The sequence below is a fragment of the Hipposideros armiger genome, unplaced genomic scaffold (genome assembly GCF_001890085.2).
Source record: "Hipposideros armiger isolate ML-2016 unplaced genomic scaffold, ASM189008v1 scaffold_531, whole genome shotgun sequence".
NCBI lineage: Eukaryota > Metazoa > Chordata > Mammalia > Chiroptera > Hipposideridae > Hipposideros > Hipposideros armiger.
Genome location: NW_017731881.1, coordinates 469,216 through 488,274, shown reverse-complemented (window position 1 = coordinate 488,274; position 19,059 = coordinate 469,216). Strand labels below are relative to the sequence as shown.

The 19,059-nt window shown below is 41.1% G+C and overlaps 1 protein-coding gene across 2 annotated transcripts in view; it reads right to left on the bottom strand.

Annotated features, from left to right (window-relative positions):
• Positions 1–626: 626 nt before the first annotated feature.
• SQOR (sulfide quinone oxidoreductase) overlaps positions 627–19,059 on the bottom strand; it is a 41,724-nt gene continuing 23,291 nt past the window's right edge. For both annotated transcript variants that reach the window (XM_019668661.1, XM_019668660.1), the window contains 7 exons: positions 17,903–17,956; positions 14,461–14,655; positions 12,607–12,816; positions 7,064–7,247; positions 2,667–2,734; positions 2,190–2,368; positions 627–941 (listed from right to left, as the gene is read on the bottom strand). In XM_019668661.1, the coding sequence (XP_019524206.1) occupies positions 884–941; positions 2,190–2,368; positions 2,667–2,734; positions 7,064–7,247; positions 12,607–12,816; positions 14,461–14,655; positions 17,903–17,956 (948 nt within the window). In that variant the 3' untranslated portion in view covers positions 627–883. The remainder of the gene's footprint in view (positions 942–2,189; positions 2,369–2,666; positions 2,735–7,063; positions 7,248–12,606; positions 12,817–14,460; positions 14,656–17,902; positions 17,957–19,059) is intronic.

Sequence of the window (19,059 nt, the reverse complement as noted above, 5' to 3'; positions counted from 1 at the left end):
ATGTGCCTGGACAGATATAGATTTTCAAGAGATTTAGTGGGGGAAATATCTGTGAAGGCTAGAGGGCAAGGAATAGGAGAAGGCAGAAAGGGCTTTCAGACCATGATACAGGTGGGCCACCTGGGAAAGGAAGAGGGGTGAGGAAGGAGGGTTGGAGAAGGAGAACCTCAGACTTGACGCAGTTCTAACAAAGTTTCAGCCAGGCCGATGGGGAATCCTGGAGCCAAAGCTGCCCAGGAGAGGAGTCCCACTTCCTACAGGAATAGACCAGCACTAGCACCCCAACTGAGCCCGTCACCGGCCGAGAAAAGGCATGACCTCACTACAAACATGGTGGAGCAAGGGAGGCAGTGGCTGGGCTCTCAGGCCACTGTGCTCCTGCAATAGGAGTTCTAAGCAACACATGCTTAGAGCTGTCACACGCACTATTTAAAGTAATGTTCTTTCTGGAATGATTCTTTTCTGTGAATCCAAACAGGCTCTAGTGAAATTATGCCAGCTATCAGCTGAATACTCATAGCAGATAACAGGTAAGGTATCCCACCACCCCCATCTTTTCCTCCCAAGTGCAATAACTTTTGGTTCCAGTCACCCAGATAAAATTTTCTCATAGAATCTCAATCAACGACAAGCTTTTAGTTAAAAAATAGACATCTATTCTTTCATTTTAATATTTCCAAAAAAATCAATCTCATCCTGGGCAGTCTGCATGGTGGCTATCCAGAGGCTCTTGAAAAGGGAGGCATGTAGTCACCATCATCCATCATCCAGCAGTAAACTCTTTACAGGGTTAGGTTTTGAGTTCTTCATGCTGCTCTTGGTCAATCATTGATTGTGCTTTGGGTCCAGAAGCCATCCAAGGAGAGCAAGGGTTGAACCATCCTTAACCCATACCCAAGTGAAACAACTTCCGCAGAAAGGCTGGTCCCCCCCAGTAACCCCTGTAAGAAATGACATGGGAAAGATATTTGCATTAGAAAAGATGGGGGTGACTTCAGCCAAAAGATATTAAAAGTTCAGCACATAAAGCAAGATTTGACTAGTGAGGTAGAAAGATCCTGTTACTGGGAGGGGACAACCTGCTTTGAGTCCTGGCTTTGACATTGACTTTCTATGAGAGCCTGGACACGCTGATTCAGTTCAGGAAACCTGTATGAAGCCTCTACTAAATGCAAACGGCAGTTCTCTCTACTGTCATTTGCTTATAAATTAAGTATAGGTCAGTGGGTCTCAACCTCAGCTCTACTGACATTTTGGACCATATATTTCTTTGCTGTGGGGACTGTCCTATGCATTGCAGGATGTTTAGCAGAATCCCTGGCCTCTGTTCACTAAATGCCATAGCATCCCCTCCAACTGCAAAAACCAAGTATACCTCCAGATATTGTCAAATGTCCCCTGGAGGGAAAAATCACCCTGGTTGAAAACCACTGGTGTAGATATCCTGACTTACCTATCCCATAGGGGTTTGGACAGGTCCAATGAGATTGTCATTTTTTTTGGAACAATGAAGAGGAATTATTCACTTTTATTACTCTCATTATTTATTGAATGCCTACTATGTAGCTGTCTTTCAATGTGCTATCTCATTAACCCCCATCCTGTGAGGTAGGCAATGTTACTTTCATTTGCAGATAAGAATTTTAAACAGAGAGAGTTTAAGCAACTTGCCCTAGGACCCACAGTTAGTAAATGGCAGATGCAGGACTCAAACACAGATGTGACTCCAAAGCTTATGTTCTTAATCACTATGTTTTATTTTTCCTATAATCTAATAAAAGCAAAAAGTAAAGTAGCAGATGAAAATGTACATACCGTGTGAAAGTGATTTACTATGATTATTATTATTATTATTTATCCAGCAGCAAGAGAGAGCCAGAACATGGAAGACAGAAGACCTGGTCACTGTCAACAATGAAGAGCCCACATCCCTCTGAGTGATGGATGTGCTACACTCTTTCCTCACCCTGGGCAGCCTCTCTCCCAAGTGTGGCTGAGGCTTCAGGATCCTTCACAGACTGCCGTCGCTAAACCATGAGAGACGGCACAGCAAGGTAGATCCCATTCGCCAGTCCTGCTCTGGCTCAGGATTTCTCCTGAAGCTGGAAAGCCTTGAAACAACCAAGAAGGTTGTTCCAAGTGGGTGCAATATGCCCAACAGTGGGCCTCTGGCCCAGCGATGCACTTACCTTAGCATCATATTCCAATACAGTAAGGGCATCAGGTCGGCCTTCATGAGATACATGGAAAGTCTCTCTTTGCTCTGGTCAAAGGGGAAGGTTTCCAAGGGCTGAGCATTGTAATCAAACTCCGCCAGAATCACACGGTTGTAGCCAGTCACTAGAGGACATGACGTGTAGCCATCATACTAAAATTATACATGAGATTGAATTGGAAAGTGACTTTTTTCATGACGTTATATAAACACTTTAGAATTTATTATGTTCCCTGAGCAGTTGCAATTCTTTTCCTTTTTTGTGTATTCTAATTTTTGTACAGTGAAGAAAATGGAAATTATATAACCAAAAAATAGTACCACAGGCAAAAACTGAAGTGCTCATATTGGAGAAACTAATTAAGAAAGTGGCAAAAGTGTGGGAAAACACTGTTTTCACACAGAATGGAAGATGATAATTGAGACAGTGATTCTTGCAAAGCATACAAACCTTCTTTATTGGTGTTTCATTCTTCATAATCAGAGAAATTGTTCTGTCAAGTATTCCTGACTGGGCAGCTATAAGAGCAATGGAAAAGTCAGAAAATTGTAAGCATCTAGGTTTTCCATGAAAACTAATTTGCAAATAACTTTAATGTGTACAAGTTAAGAAGGCTCCATTCCCCATCCCTCTAGATTATAACTAGAATACAACTCTTCTTACTATGCCAAGTTCTGGCTACCAGAAAGGGTTGTTCAGTTCATCAAAGGCCCACACAAATGCCTCTGTAAGTTTAAAGCTGACGAGCCAGCTCTCTAACAAGAGGGCTGGCAATTTAAAAGGACTGTGAAGGTGGCCGCACCCCAACCCCAGTCCCCCTCCTCCCAGGGTTCAATGGGTGTCAGCCTGGTCTGTGTTCCCAGTATCCCCTAGCCATCCAAGATGTCCTGTGTCCCACCTAGATTGGTAGCCCCAGGTATTATCAATTAGGCCAACAGTAAACTTTCCTCTGTACTGGACTGCCCTTTCTGAGGTTGGACCAGATATAGACAGATAGACAGGCAGAGAGATGGATGTTTTTGGTTTTTTAGTGGCAAGAATGGGAGACTGCCTTTTTTATTATGAAAATTTTCAACCTCTTTCATTCTTCTTTCATCTATCCCATCACGCAGGTTACTTTTCCTCCTATAGTATTTTTAAAGCAAACATTATAACAATTCACACATAAATATTTTTGTGTATATCTCTGATAGATGAGGAATTTTTTAAATACAAGCACAACAGCATTTTTACACCCAAAGTACTAGCAATAATTCCTTAATATTATCTAATCCCAGTCTGTGTTCAATTTTGAAGAGTTAAGACTGCCCTTTTAAATTGGTGGTAGCCAAATGGGATGGGGTTGGAGGGTGGGGGGAGGAAAAGGTGAAAGGAATTAAGAAGTACAAATTGTCAGTTACTAAAATAGTCAAGGGGATGTGAAGTACAGCATAGGGAATATAGTCAATAATATTGTAATAACTGTGTATAGTGTCAGATGTGTACTAGACTTATCGGGATCACTCTGTAAGTATATAAATGTCTGATCACCATGTTGTACACCTGAAACTAATATAATACTGTACATCAACTGTAATTGAAAAATAAATTTAAAAACTAAACTGCCCTTTTAAAAATACAAGCAGTTTGTGTCTCCAGAGGTGGGAGATTAGATTTACTTTTGAGGAAAGATTTTTACCTACATATTGTAAAATGCTCAGTAAAGTGATTATTTTGCAATCCTCAAAATCAGGGGCCAGCAAACTTTTTTTGTAAAGAATAATTTTGGACCTTGTGGGCCAAGAGGAAAATCAAAGATATTATATAGTGAGAGAAAACAAACATTTATATTAACAAAATTCAAGATATAATAATAATTTTTGTAACATGGATCTACTAATAAGAATGGATTTTTTTTAATAAGAAAAAGTTAGTGTTCCCTATCAATAAATGGAGTTATAAACGTTCATCTGTAGAAATTATTCTTAGCCAGCTGTACAAAAACAGGCAGCTGACTACATTTGGCCAGCAAGCTGTAATTTGCTGAAGCCCAAATCAAAACAGCAATGAATTATTTACGAGAATGAGGGGATTCAAAAAAATGAGGAATAAATAACTGTCTAAAAATATTAACTGTCTGACTTCATTGTGGGCAAGGTATGATCTCTAAAGATCATACCGGAGGTGCCAAAAAACTGTATACACATGACTTGTATTCACCTTTTGTTATCAGCATATATTCAGTCTTGTCATTTTAATAGTTTTTTTCCTTTCTTAAAATGTGTATACATTTTTGGCACCCTTTGTATTTCCCTTTTGGAACACTTTGTTCCTCTCTGAGGGCCATAAAGAGTTCAGAATCTGTACTGAGAAAACACAAGGAGACCCTGCAGCAGGGTGTCAAGGCCCACAGAGAAGGAGAGAAGGTGGCCATGGGTGCCAACTGCAGAGAGGTTAGGCCTTCAGACCCAAGAAGCAGTCACACTGTCCAGGTTTAAGGTGCGCACGTGTGGAGGCATGTGTGAGTGTGCTTTCTTTTCCTGATTATAATCCCCCTCTGCTATGCCCAAGCCTTCAGTTAACTGTAAAATGCCACATGCTGGTCTTGGCTATGCTGTATGTAATTAAGGGAGAATTCTGGGGCAGAGAGAAGCAGAGGAAGAAGCATTAGCCACTGGAAAGTCAAACTCCGTGTGGCAAGACAGGGTCTCGCTTGCAACAGCACCGTGGTCTGGATTGAGGCAAGACACCTGGCTGGTGGCAGGTAAAGCCAAGGACAGATTTGTGGAACAAGTGCAAGCATTGCTACAAATACTCAGAGGACTTGGGGAGGGGAACCTCGTGAGCAATGCAGATCCACTTGGGAAAGCTAGGACTATTGTTATATAGACACTAGAGAAGAGCAAATAGACTTTCACAGGTGTGAAATGACATATAAAGAAGAGCACGCACAGCAGCACTGTTTGAAATAAAAATGGTTTGGAAACAACACAACCATAAAATAGAATAAAAATTGTAAAAAAAAAAAAAGAAAAAAACATGTAAAAACAAGAGGGATGTTATGCTCTCCACATGGTCGGGGGCGTGTAGAAGCTTTTAAGATGGAAGGAGGGTTGGGAGCAAGACTTTTCACTTAGAACTTTTTGTTTAATCACACTTAATAGTATATATTTGTAACATTGAATGAAATGTATGTTTGTTTGAAGTAGGCCAAAAGCTGGGTAATCTGGACCTCACATACAGCACAGGTATTTTCAACACATAAATTCAGCAGGCTCACATTAAGAGAAATGTAAATTCAAAGTAACGCCCCACAGTTTACCTATAAATCGCCAAGAGAAAAGATACTTTTACAGATGAGAGAAGCCAGTGATGAAATCCAGCTTCATCAAGGACGAGACAAACTGACATGACGCCGGGCCCCCCAGGTCACACTGTGGGAGACACACAGCTTCACACGTGGAGGGTCTCGCAAAAACGTGTAACCTGAATCTAATCATAAGAAAACAACTAGCCAATTCTAAATTATGGCATATTCTACAAGATCACTGGCCTGGACTCTTCAAAAATGCCAGTCATGAAAGTAAAAAAAAAACAAATGTCAGAAGGCCTATATTCTACATTAAAAGGAAACCAGAGAGAGATAACAACCAATGTAGTGTGTGCTCCTTGACTGGTTCATGCATTTAAGGGGGGTGGGGGTGAGGGGGGTCAGTAAAGGACATCTTTAGGAAAACTGTAAAAATTCGAACTCAATTGCACACGACATGATTTTATAGTATAATGCTCAATTTCTTGGACTGTCATGCTAATAGCCTGTGGATACAGAGGAGAAGGTCGTTTTTCTTAGGAGATGCAGGTGGAAGTAATTGAGGATGAAGGAAGCATCATGATGTCAAAACTTACTTTCAAATGAAATGACTCAGCAAAAAAAAATGTACATAGAGTGATAAAGGAAATATCACAAAATATTAACAATCGGTTAATACCTGAAGGCTATATAGGTCTTCATTGTACTTTCTTTCAAATTTTTCATAGGTTTGAGGTTTTTGAAATAAAGAGTTGGGGGAAAATTACTATTAATAATGAAAAAGACATTCGGTTAGTTTTCTAGAAAGTCTCTCAAACATTGAAGTAGTCAGCAAAAGTAACACAACATGTGCTGCAGGTGGGTAATTCACACAAAACACTGCCATGCCCATCGGCAGGGAGGTCTGTTTTTTATGGCCTCTAGAGAAGACAGTTCCTGTCTACAGAGGACAGAAGCTAACAGGCAATTCTCCCCATCACTGCTAGTGCAGAACATCAAGGTGAATTTAGTTTTCCAGGCTGAAAGCCTTAATCCTGTACCAATCAGGGCATGCTCCACTGTATTTGTCTTAACAGAACAATTTTCTGGTCTGCAAGCATTCACTGACTTGTATGTGTTTTCCTGGGAAATAAATGCTTCCCTAGTTTTATGGTGTTTCAGGCAGAAGGAAAATAGCCAACCTGCCTGGCATCACAGGCGAAGAAGGCCAGGGATGCAAGCGTAGCAGTAAGAGAAATAACAGAACTGCAGAGAGCTGGGAAAGTGGTACCTTCTTTCTAATGCACCCTCCTCTAAAAACAACCACCCCTGACTTAGAAGAGGCAGGTGGGGTCCTGCAACTCTGGTGCAAAGCCCTCAACACATCGTTCCTTCTTTACACAACAAACACTAGGTTGTGACAACTTGCTTCTGTGTCAGGAAGGTTGCAGTTATTTTAGGCCACAAAAGTTTCTTCATTATTAATGGAATGCTATTTGTGACAAACTTTTGTTTCTGTTATGATGATGCCTTGGGGTGGCATCATGTTGAGGGGAAGAAACATAGCATGTTATCTTACCTACTGCAGCAGCGGTCTTTGATGTAGGAAGGTTGGTGCAGTCCCCAATCCCAAACACATTTGGGAATTTCTTGTGCTGTAGAGTTTCTTTATCCACATCCACCCAGCCAGCAGCGTCAGCCACGGGACTCATCTTGAGGACATCTGGTGAGCTCATTGGCGGTGTAACATGAAGCATTTCATACTACAAAAAAAGGAGAGCATCCAAATTTGTGTTTTTTCCAACATTTCTATAGCCCCACATGCTCTCTCCGCATCTCACTCACCCATACACTGCTATGGCTACACAGAGCACTATACAATTAGTGCTTATACTGATCTACACCATCTCCAAGATCTTACATGCTCCCTTGGAGTCATGTGATAAAGTAACTAACCATTCCCTTGGTTGACATGGTCTCCCCATAGGGTCCACATGAACCTCTTGGCGTAGGCATAGAGGGATCCAAGATACTGGAGTGAACCTTCCTAAACATTCTGCAAGAATACATTGATGTTTTTCTTATTACTAAAATTAAAACAAAGGGTATGGCGTATTTCAGTTACTCACTCCCTAAACCTTAGCTGTTGACTTGTAAGGTCAATACTGCAAAGAGGTGTTCAGAGTCCCTGAAACTTGTAAAGGCTGTGTTAGGAGCTGGTCTGTAAGCACCATTCCCAAATATGGGTCAATTCTCAAAACAAAGGAAGCCATAAAAATACCAATTTAAAATAAAATACAGGATGGTAAGAATGTTGGCTAGCACTTTAGAGGAGGAAAGGGAGTCTGATTCGGTATTGGGTTTACTAAACCATGTAGAGGGCAGGGTGAACTTTTTTCCCAATAACCTCTATCAAGGTTACCCTTGCCAACAGTACACTGACCCCATTCTAATCTATTTTGATGGCTCCTTTAACTTTTTTGTTTGTTTATGTACTAATCTTCCACTTTTTGTAGTTCATCCTTTTTATTCTCTTTATTTAGTTTTAATAAACTCCATCTAGCAATTTCAAATTGATTCAAATCCTCACAAAACATTTCATTAAGGTGAAAACCTTAGCATCATAAGACACTCTCAACCTTGTGAGAGTCGATAGCCCCTAGTTTTCCTAGGGAGGCCCAGGCCTTCATGGGGACCTGGCAAACACTGGTGGCAGTGGGAGTTAGGAAGGTGCCTTGTATTTATTCCCACTCTTGGACAATTGTAAGCTTAATTTGGCTTAAGGAAGAAGTGCTGCAAATGGTTAGTGCTCCTCTGCGGGGTAATCTTGGGTGGCTCTTTAGGGGCGGTAAGTCCCTGAGGTCTGTTATTGAACCTGGAGACTAAACACATGTCTGCAGGATAATGGATGGAATTCTCAACAGCCATCATCCACTAAATGATTAAGGCCATGTCCGCATTTCTTCAGTTGACTAGAGCCACTTTTTTTTTTTAAACTGTGGTCTAAATCTTACTAGAGCCATCTCTATCCGTTGGAGTTAGTGTGCTTAAATTTCACAAGTACACATGTTTTCCAGACATCTTCCTACCGTGTTTCCCTGAAAATAATACCGGGTCTTATATTATTCTTTGCTCCAACAATCTATAGTACTTTTATTCATTTATTCATGTACAAAAATCTACATTTATTCCAACAGTCATATCTGGCTGACTATCTTAACCGGGGCTTAAGTTTGGGGTAGGGCTTATATTCCAAGCATACTGAAAAATCATGCTAGGGCTTATTTTCCAGGTAGGTCTCATTTTTGGGGAAACACAATAGATGGAAAGTTAAATATTTTCACATACTCATCATAAAGGCATGAAGTTTTTCTTGAGCTAATATCCAATACAAAAGAAATACTAGGATCTGTTTTATAGAATTATTAAAAATTAACATTGGTATTTAGCTGTGGCTTGTTCTCTTTATCTATTATTTCCATAAACTGTATATCATAACTAACTTGGTTCTCCCTCATTAACATAATTAATCTATTCAGAACAGTGGTTTTTGAACTTTAGTGTTCATAATTAAGCAGCAGTCACAAGACTTGTGGAAAATGCAGGTTCGAGGTCCTACCACCCCCAAAGTCCCAGTCCAGTAGGTCTGACATGCAGGAATCTGCACTTGAACAAAAGCCCCTGGTGATTCTAACATATGAAACCTGTGGATGACAGTCTAAGAAGTTCTTTCTTGAAGGAACAAGTTCATTTACAATGAAAAATAGAATGCTTTACTCGGACAAGTCGCTTCACTGTCCCTTTTCTTATCTATAAAGAAATGCATTAGACTAGATAATCTCCAAAATCCTTTCTAGTTCTAGGGCTCTATGATATAAAACAAGTTGAAATTTTTAAAATCTTAGGAGACTTGGACCAGTTCACAAGCTCCCTATTAAGAATCAGACTATAAGCTTTTAGGTACATTGAATTCTTTACAGTAGTGATCCTCAATCCTGGTTGTACTTTAGAATCATTAGGGAAACTTTTGAAATTCTCAGTTCTCAGTCCACACCCCACACTAATTAATCCAAACCTCTGGGGGTTAGGCCCAGGCATGAGCACATTTTAAAAGCTCCCCAGGGATTCCAATGTGCACCCAGCGCTATGAGCCACTGTTTTAGAGCCTTTGGGTAGGGTTTTTGAAGTCCAGGTTTTAAAAGCGGAATTGAGTCCGGAAAGAAAATCTGACCTGAAATCCTATACTTCAAAAAGAACAGAAATATCACCTTTCTTTACAATCCCTTTCAAAAAACAATAACCATTTATTTATCCAAGTCCCTACCCACAACCTCAACTATCATTTTCCTTTGTTCCTTTATTCTTTTCCTTTGTTCAGCTCCTTTTAGGATTTGCTCACCTGAATCTCACTATTTGAAAGAACTTAGGTGTGTAATAAGCTCCAAAGACTGTGCAACCTGAAATTCTCATTACTCAGAGTGGCCTTGCTTAGAAATAGAAACGATGACCGAAACTGTTCCTTAATTCCCCACCCCACAGGGTTGGTGCTGGTTTAAATGACTCAGGTGAAGGCTTTTCCAATGCCAGGTTCCAAGAACACAGCTGAGCACCAAAGCAAAAAAGACCAAATAACAAAATGAAGTTCATGCACTCAAGCTCATACGCTTGGCTCATGAAAGTTTGTTTTTTAGGCACTCATTCACAGCCTATTCGCTTTTACTTTACATAAAATTTAATGTGTGGCTATCTTTCTTTTCCAGTCAATAAAAAATTAGAAGTAGCAACTTAAAAGAGCTGAAGCTGGAGGGACTTCCAAAGTCACTTACAACTTCTTGGCAGCTAGGAAAGAAGAAAACTAGAAAGCTACAAAAAGAACACACACAAAATCAAGAACAGAGTAGTTTGAGGTGATAACTATAAGGTGATAACTAGCCTTCAACCACCCAGTAAGTCCTAGGAGCTTAAATGTATAAGAGCTATTCAAAATTATCACCCTGAGCTGGACAGCTAGATACTAGATCAGCCTGGGAATCCTTTGACACCAGAAAGTAAGAAAGTGCTCAAAAATATGATGGGGACAGGTCACAAGGACATAGGAACCATCTTGAAAGGGCTTCTACTGACCAAATCTGGTATAATTTGAGCACCAAAGTAATTAAAGACAGTAATGAATTATGAACCTTGGGTAAAAAAGTAGGTCTTTATGAGTTCATACCAATAAAATGAATTAATTAAGAGAGAAGGGGGGGCAGAATGCAAGAGCCTACTGGTAAACATAGGGAAAATGCTGGAAAATCATCATTTTGCAACCACTGTAGTAGAGGTTGGATTAAGCAAAAAGTCATCAATGGATGGTAAATCTAGGGGGAAACTGTAATAAGGAATAAGGTGTTTGCATGGTTTTAAAGTGTCTCTCCATGGACTTCTTATTAGTAACAAGGGAGAAAAAGAATAATCATGTAGTGGAGAAATCGGGACAAATCTTGAGTGGTGCTCACAATGAACATCATCAACGAGGGACAGAGAAACACTGTGTGCATTAAAATGTGTTTCCCTAGCTAGAAGCACACAGCATCGCTTACACAGCATTTCAGTCTAAAAAGCATAGCCTGAAACTAATCACAAGAAAACAGAGACAACCCCAAAATGAGAAACATTCTGTTAACCAATAAAACTGGTGGGAGGGGCATTGTATTAGTTCAAAATGCCAGTGTCATAAAAGATAAAGAAAGGCTGTGGAAATGTCCCAGATGGAAGGAGGCTAAACAGATATCACAGTTATCGGCAATATCTGACTGTAGACCGGGTTCTGTCCTGAAGGGGAAAGGGTACTATAAATGCTGTTGAAAATAAAACCGGAATACAAATGGTAGGTTAAAATATTATACTGTGCTAAATTTACTGAGTTGATAGCTGAATTGTGATTATATACAAGAATATCCCTATGTCTTAGGAAAGCAACAGTGAAGTATTTAGAGGTAAAGGGCTATGATGTATGTAACTTACCTTTAAATGCTTTGGGTAGAGAAAGATAAATGATACAGCAAGGGGCTAAAACTCTATATTGCGTGAATCAAGGTAAAAGCTATGTACAGTTTTCTGTTTTATACATTTACTATTTTTGCAACTTTCTCTACGTTGAGATTATGTCCAAATAAAAGTTTTTTAAAATTATGACCTTGCGTCATCAGTAACATTTTAAATGATCAATTCACCCCATGTAAGAAAGGGAAGATGTGTGCCATATACTTAGAAAGAGCTTGAACTAAAAAGTTTAAAATGCGAAGTTTTGATGTTTAGAAGATTAATCTTTGGTTCACTTCAAAATTGCGTTTTATGGAACCCTTCATTCTTCTAAAAATGCTGAATGGATAAAATATGACTGTGCACTGTTTTTTCATTGTTAGCAGTCCTTGCCAGAATGATATAAACAAATGATCCTTCCATGCACGCTGCTCCAGATGCTTTTTCATCTTGTTCCTAATCCTCACACACCCTTCCACAAGTCTAATGCCCACACACAGAAGAAGAAACTGAGACACATAGAAGCCAAGGCCACATACAAAGGCTAGATCTTTCCAAGGAAGCCAGAGCTCCACAAGATCTCCCAAGGAGTGTTAAGTGCTTCTTTTTATGCACAGGTGAAAGATGTCTCTTTTTATGCACAGGTGAAAGATGTCTCAAGGCAGCTTCTTCCAGAAGGGAAAGACATCCCTGTCCGTCTTGAACTACCCACAAGCATGGCTGTGTCTCCCACACCATAAACTGAGACAATCACCAGATCCTGCATCGAAGGAAGCCCTTCCTGAACTCTAGGCAGTAACTGAAGTTGTGAAATGTTTGGATGCTTAAAGTGACTCAGTGCCAAGAACAGCAGAGACATAAAACAGGATAAAAATCCACTTGGTGCCAATAGATAAACACTCCTCACCTCCCGTGGACACAACCTCTCACCTCTTTTCCCCACCCATTTTGGTCCACCTTCTCCCCTTATCACTGTCTTAATAGCTCATTGGAATCAGCTTCGCCCAGCACATGACGATGGTGGACAAGGAAGTAGGAGCCGGGGTGTCACCCACATCTATGACACTGCTCAGTGGACAGCTTAGCCTCGCCACTCACTGAAATCACTTGAGTCTCTCCAGGTTTGTCCAGGTTCTCAAAAACAGCCTCTTGTTTATCAGCTCGGACTTCAATGAGGTTTTGCTTGTAGTTAACAGTGAGGTTCCTCTCCTGGATGATCTCCTGCAGGGCATCAGCATACTTCTTAACCCCAAAAATGGCTCCAAGAGAGGTGTTGAAGATGATATTGGCCCTAGATCGCTTCCCCGTCTGAGAAAAAGGCAACAATAGAAACAACCAACACCAAAGCATTACTCCAGGCACTTTTTTTTTTTAACCGAAGCATGAATTAAAACCTTTAGCAGAGACCCCATCAGCTTTCTCTGTCACCATACCCTGGTGGGGAAAGGTGGGGACCAACCACTGCCTCCTTCTTATTGTCTGTCAGCCACAGCTAAGTGCACACTTGAGTCAGGGGTGGAGGCGGGCACTGTTCAATCAAAGGCCCAAGGTGAGGTTTATTCCACATAAAAATAAAGCTGGATTTCTTAGTCATATATTCATTTGTTTATTCACTCAATAACTATTCATTGAGGTCCCAGAGTTAGCCAGGTACTGTTCTAAGTGCTGAGAGGGCAGCAGTGAACTAGACAAAGCTCCCGGGTCCCCTTGGCTGATACACTCTCGTCACTGTTCATGTTTCAGAGAGGCTAGTATTCACCCAAACAACTAAGATCTTATGGCACGTGAACTAGAAACTTCTCTCAGGCCATCCAAGAACTGGGAAAAAAAAGAGTTAAGCAAAGAGAATTTCCAGGAGGGAAGAAACAATTCGCCTCTTACTCTTTTCCTTCGTTCAGCTCCTTTTTAGGATTTGCTCAGCTGGATCTCACTATCTGAAAGAACTTAGGTGGGTAGGAACCTCCAAAGGCTGTGCCAACCTGAAATTCTCATGACTCAGAGTGGCCTTGCTGAGAAACAGAAACGATGACCGAAACTGTTCCTTAATCCCCCACCCCACAGGGTTGGTGCTGGTTTAAATGACTCAGGTGAAGGCTTTCCCAGTGCCAGGTTCCAAGCACACATTCAACGCCTCTTCAATCCCATCTTCCCCTCCCCTCCTCCCTACCCGTCCCTTTACAAAACCACAGGCTTCTTTGAATCCTGCCACTGTCTCAAGTCAAACCATGCTTTGGTAAAGCAATGTGACATCCCACACAGGGCAGGAGAGAACAGCAGCTTCTTCACAGCTTTATGCTGTGTGTTCTTCAGCTGCGAACACCTGCTCTGACACAGAAGGTGTTTGGGGGATGCTGAGAAAGTGTCCCCACGCAAATAACTCTTTCCCCTAAGGTTTGAAGTTCTACGTGAACATTTTTTTTTTTTTGCGTATAGAATTGTCATTTTGCTTATTATACAGTTTATATATCAAGAACCAGAAAATATTCATAACCTTGAACTTGAGTGAGGGCAGCTGAGGATACTATTATGTATAAAAATGAACAACTAGCTAGTTGTCTAACTATGTGGAAACATTTAAACAATATCTATCATATCTCCCCAGTAGACTTTTATACACACATTTAAAAGTATGTTACAAAGACTATTTAACAACATGTAATACATTTAAATTTGTACGTAGAGTGTGATTGTAACATGTTATTTAAAAACATGCATAGGAAAAAAATGGAAGGTCACATCAAATTGATGACTGCAGCTATATTAAAATAACTGAATTATGAGAGACTTCTTCCTTTTTTCTCTTTTATAAACTTCAATTATATAATTTTGTACATATGTGATAAAATTTAGAAATAAAAAAAGGTATTTTGACATGGATAAAAATGGAGTTCTGACAATCACTGAACTAGCAGCATCTGCCCCCCATCTCTCTGTCCCTGAAAGGAAGCATACCTTCCTGAAATAGGCTTCCGATAAATACATGATCTTCTGTGGGGCTCCAGCACACTTTATGGGAGTATTTGGGAAGGTAAAGATGGCATTGCCTTCCTTGAAGTCCTGCAGAGCTTTCCATGTCTTCTCTACCGTGCTAACTGAATAATTAGACCCTATTTTGGGATGAGCAAAACCTTCAGGTAGACCTTTAATCTGCAACAAAGCACACACAAAGAAAAAAAATGTTTAACAGAAGTGCAAATGGCTTTAGAGTCCATGTTCTTTGCCATGTCTACAACCTCGAAAGCATTTCAGTACAATTATGAACCCCTAGTACTCACACACAGTGGAGCAGGCAGGTGGGTGAGCGATCTGCTAAGACCAGCGCTATAGCACCTGGAGTCACCTGTCAAGCTACAGGTTGGGTTCAGCCCAGGGGAGCCCCTCCGCCTCCCTGGCCTTGAGACCATTATTTGAATACATCTCTTCCCACCATCACAGTGAGGACAAGAAGCCAGACAACTTCCCTTTTGGAGAACCAGTTGCCTTACTGGGAAGAAGAATGAGAAGCAGAACCAAGAGCTACGTTGTCAATAACAGCAAACTTAAATTACCCTTCATCAGGTTGTACCAAATAAAACTCTTGGTAAAGGCAGGTAATTAAAAACATGGACTTGGGAACCCCGCAGACTTGGCTTGAGTCCTAGCTTTTCCACTTATGAGTGTTGTTACCCAGGGTCAATTACCTCTGATCTCTAAGCCACTGGGTTTCAAACTGTGGTCTCCAGACACACAGCACCAGCACCACCCGGGGATTTGCTGCAAATGCATATTCTCAGGCCCTACCCCAGACCTTCAAAATTAGGAGCTCCCCGAGAAATCTGTTCTAATAGGCCCTCCAGGTGATTCTGATGCACACTTGAGAAGGCTCGAGAAGTTCATGCTCATCATCTGTAAAATTGGGATAAAAGTACCTGTTTCTTAGGGTTCTTGGCAGGAGTAAATGAGACCATGCGTGTAAAGTGCTTAGAAAAATGACGTGCACATGGTAAATGCTCTGTGTTAGTGTATTCCTACAAGTAAGAGTAACAGGATACTTGTCTTAAATGTTGGAAGGTTCACAGAGTACCATGAAGATAGCACAGACTGAGTTAAGAGACTCAGACACCAGTTCTTCCAGCAAGAGCAGGAAACTCAAAAAACAGTCACCAGAACCTCCCCAGACTGTTCTCCAGAACGTAGGGCCACCACTTCTGGGGTCACTCAACACCTATCCCTCAGGTCTCAAGGAAACAGTTTTATGATCTCCTCCATAACACTCAATGTTAAGTACAACTATTCTTCTGATTACTGATCATCTCATGCTGCAGTTTAAGTGGTTGTAATATTAGCAGTTTCGACAACAATAGTCATTCATTATTATCAAATCACCTTGCATTTTAATATTTCTGCAGTTTCACATCTATGCTAACATTGTATATGCACTATATTCCTCTGAGGGAAAGAGGGAAATATTATTTGCCCATAGACACAGATGAAGAAACTGAAGTAGAGCAAGGTTGTGAGACCCACCTAGAATCTTCCAGAACCAGACACTGAGGCCCCTGACCACTGCCTAGGACTCTTCCCACAGGACCTCCATACTTCCTGGTTCCCAAAGCAAAACTCACTATCCAAGCCCAAACAAATAGCTGATCTCTTATCACCTTCATTGTTTTTCTCTATATGAAGAAGCTGTTGTTAAGGGTCAAGGTGCCATAAGGTGGTAACCAAGCTCCTTTTAGGAAGACCTGGTCATAAAGGGCAGTTTATGTCGCCTCATCCAATCCAAGTTGCTTCTCTGAGAAGCAGAGGGAGGCAGAGGAAGAGATGACATTGGACTCCCACTTTGGCTACACAGAAATAGGCTGTATGCTGGGAGCTGTGGACTGTCTTATCACACTGATCAGGCCAGCGAGCAGGACACCACGCTGCAGAGACCTCATGGAGCTAGTGGGAGAAAGAGGCCGAGCCAGCTGGGCAGGGAGAGGCTGCCTGGGATCCAACAGAACCCAGATCAGAAATCCAGCCCTTCTGGAGGCCCAACTACATTCCTGTCCTGGAGATCCAGACTCATTGGTGACCTCCTTTAAAAAAAAAAAAAAAAACACCCTTTTTGTTTACAATAACCTGAGTAGTTTTCTATTGTCAGCAATCAAAGAGTGCCAGGTAATCCAGTAGCCTCAGTTTCCTCACCCCTTCAGTGGAGATAAAAATACCTAGCTTACAAGTAGTTGTGAGGAATCAATATTAAATTTTTAACATGGTCCCTGGTGCATAGTAGAGACTCCATTATAATAGCTACTTTTAAATATTATTGTTTCTTGGTTTCCTGCAAGAGGCTGCTAAGGGGTCTCAGTACTAGTCTCTTCAAATAGTCCTGCTTACACGGCACTCGGGCTGTCGGGGAGATGGTATCGTGGACTTAGCAAAGATGGCACATCTCAACACTTCTGGGGCTCTTTTGAGAGACATGGACCTCCCAGAAGTAGTCGTTGGCACCTCTCTCCATATTGGCTGCTCCACAGCTTGTTATATGAGACTCTTGACTATGGCACCATGATCAAACCCACCACAACCTTCACAACAACTCACGGTTTCTTTGAACCTTCACAGAACACATCCCAGGACATTGTCACCACCTTCACCCTGGACATGTCATGATTCTGGTTTTTTATACAAAAACACACTTCTACGACCCTTACTGAGAAACCACTCAGATGAGGCCCTTGCTTCTATTACATTCCTGGAGTTTGTAACGTGGTTATCACTATGCTTTATGTGCTTCCACTATTTATCCAGAGTCCCCAGCAAACTTCTGGAAATCATAATAATTATAGACTTACTCCATGATGTTTTAGAAAACTAAACTTAAATCTCACGATTGTCAGAGACCATCTGGCTCCCTACCTCACTGAAAAAGGATATCCAAGGAACTTCCAGGGTAGTATTTGAAGTGTGTCAGTCACTTCGTATCAAAAACCCAGCTTCTATGCAGCAAAACCCAGAACTCCTTCTAGCTTCTGATAAACTAATTGCTGGTGTTTTATCCTTAAAGTCTGCTTAAGAATTCATAATCTAAATCTTACTTTCACAGGAAAATTTAATCTGTAATACAGCCAACTCAGTCCTATGTAGAAAGGTAGTTTTCTTGTAAGTGTAAAAAAGGTTCCTCTTTTGCAAGAATTCCCATTAGAGCATGGACATGCTGAACTCTGATTAAAGCTTAGAGCTAGATCATATTATCATTGACAGACTCTTAGATAAGACTTTTAAAACCATAAAAAGATTGCTGAGAAATAAAACTGGAAGAGGATTTCTTAGTAGTATTTCTTGTCAAAATGGAGATAAAGCCACTAAACGCAGTATTTAATCTTGGCATAAGTAGGTCAGTGAACACAGAAGTAGTTTAAAACAGTACCTTCTCATAGTCCAGCTGGATTCCAAGAGCAATGATAAGATATTTGTAGGAGATCTGCAACACAAAACAATGCCATTTTAGACCAGGACCCAAACAGTGGCAGTCCAAGCGATGACTCAGACCCCAGACGTGTGTGGCCAACACCACGTTTCCATTTCTTAATGTGAATGACTTGGGTTTGTGGGTGGTGGGCAGGGCAGCAGGGAGGGACTCACACTCCAGCGTGCCATCATGCCCACCGTTCTCTATTGTCCCACACCTCACTGCTTCACAAGTATTATATAACCTGCCTGACTTCTAAGAGCTGGAGACTCCTATATTTTTACACAGCAGAGAATGACAGCAGAGGACACAACATTTTGTGCAGTGCTGATGTTAACACTTTTTCATGTTGAGGAGTGGGAGAAGGACTTTCTCATCTTAAAAACAATCAACTTTCCTTAAAATCTGTGGAGTAATGTGTGAATCCTATTATATGGATGGAGCAATATCATAACAGAGAAACTGCTATTTTGAGGGGCATTGAAAACGATGTAATATAATATACCTGATCTTATTTAATGATCTGTTTGGAATTTAAAAGTCCCCTCTTTAAATAGGGGTATTGTGATTATTCATTCTGAGATGAAAAGGTTCTATATTTATCATGATGGAAATGTGTGTTTAGGATCAGGAGGAAGACAAGTTGAAACCAGAAACTGTAAGCAGAAGGATTTGCCTAGGAAGTCAGAGATGGAGAATGACAATGATTGCAATTAAAGTCAGAAGCCTACAAAAGAGCAACAGGTGGTGATTGTCCCACTCTGGTACTAAACAGAGATGCAGAGCACACAAGCTGAGCAGATCACAGTTGGGGAGAGGGGACTCCGAGACATGAGAGAGCTTGGCCCAGGCTGGGGAGCCAAGAGGAGGAAGCCACTGAAGATGTCCTGCCTTGGGATCCAGAACACTCAGCTCCATGGTCACTTCCACGGTGAGGCCTTTCTATGATTCAATCTTCCTCCCCAATGGCCCCTCCCGGGAGCTTCCTTAGCACAGTGCACATGATGCTTTATGACACTTGTCATGTTATACAGTAGTGATGTCCTCCCCCGCTACATCGAACATGCCCAGAGGATAAAGGTTGTCTTATTTTTTGTATTCCTAGAATCCAGCAT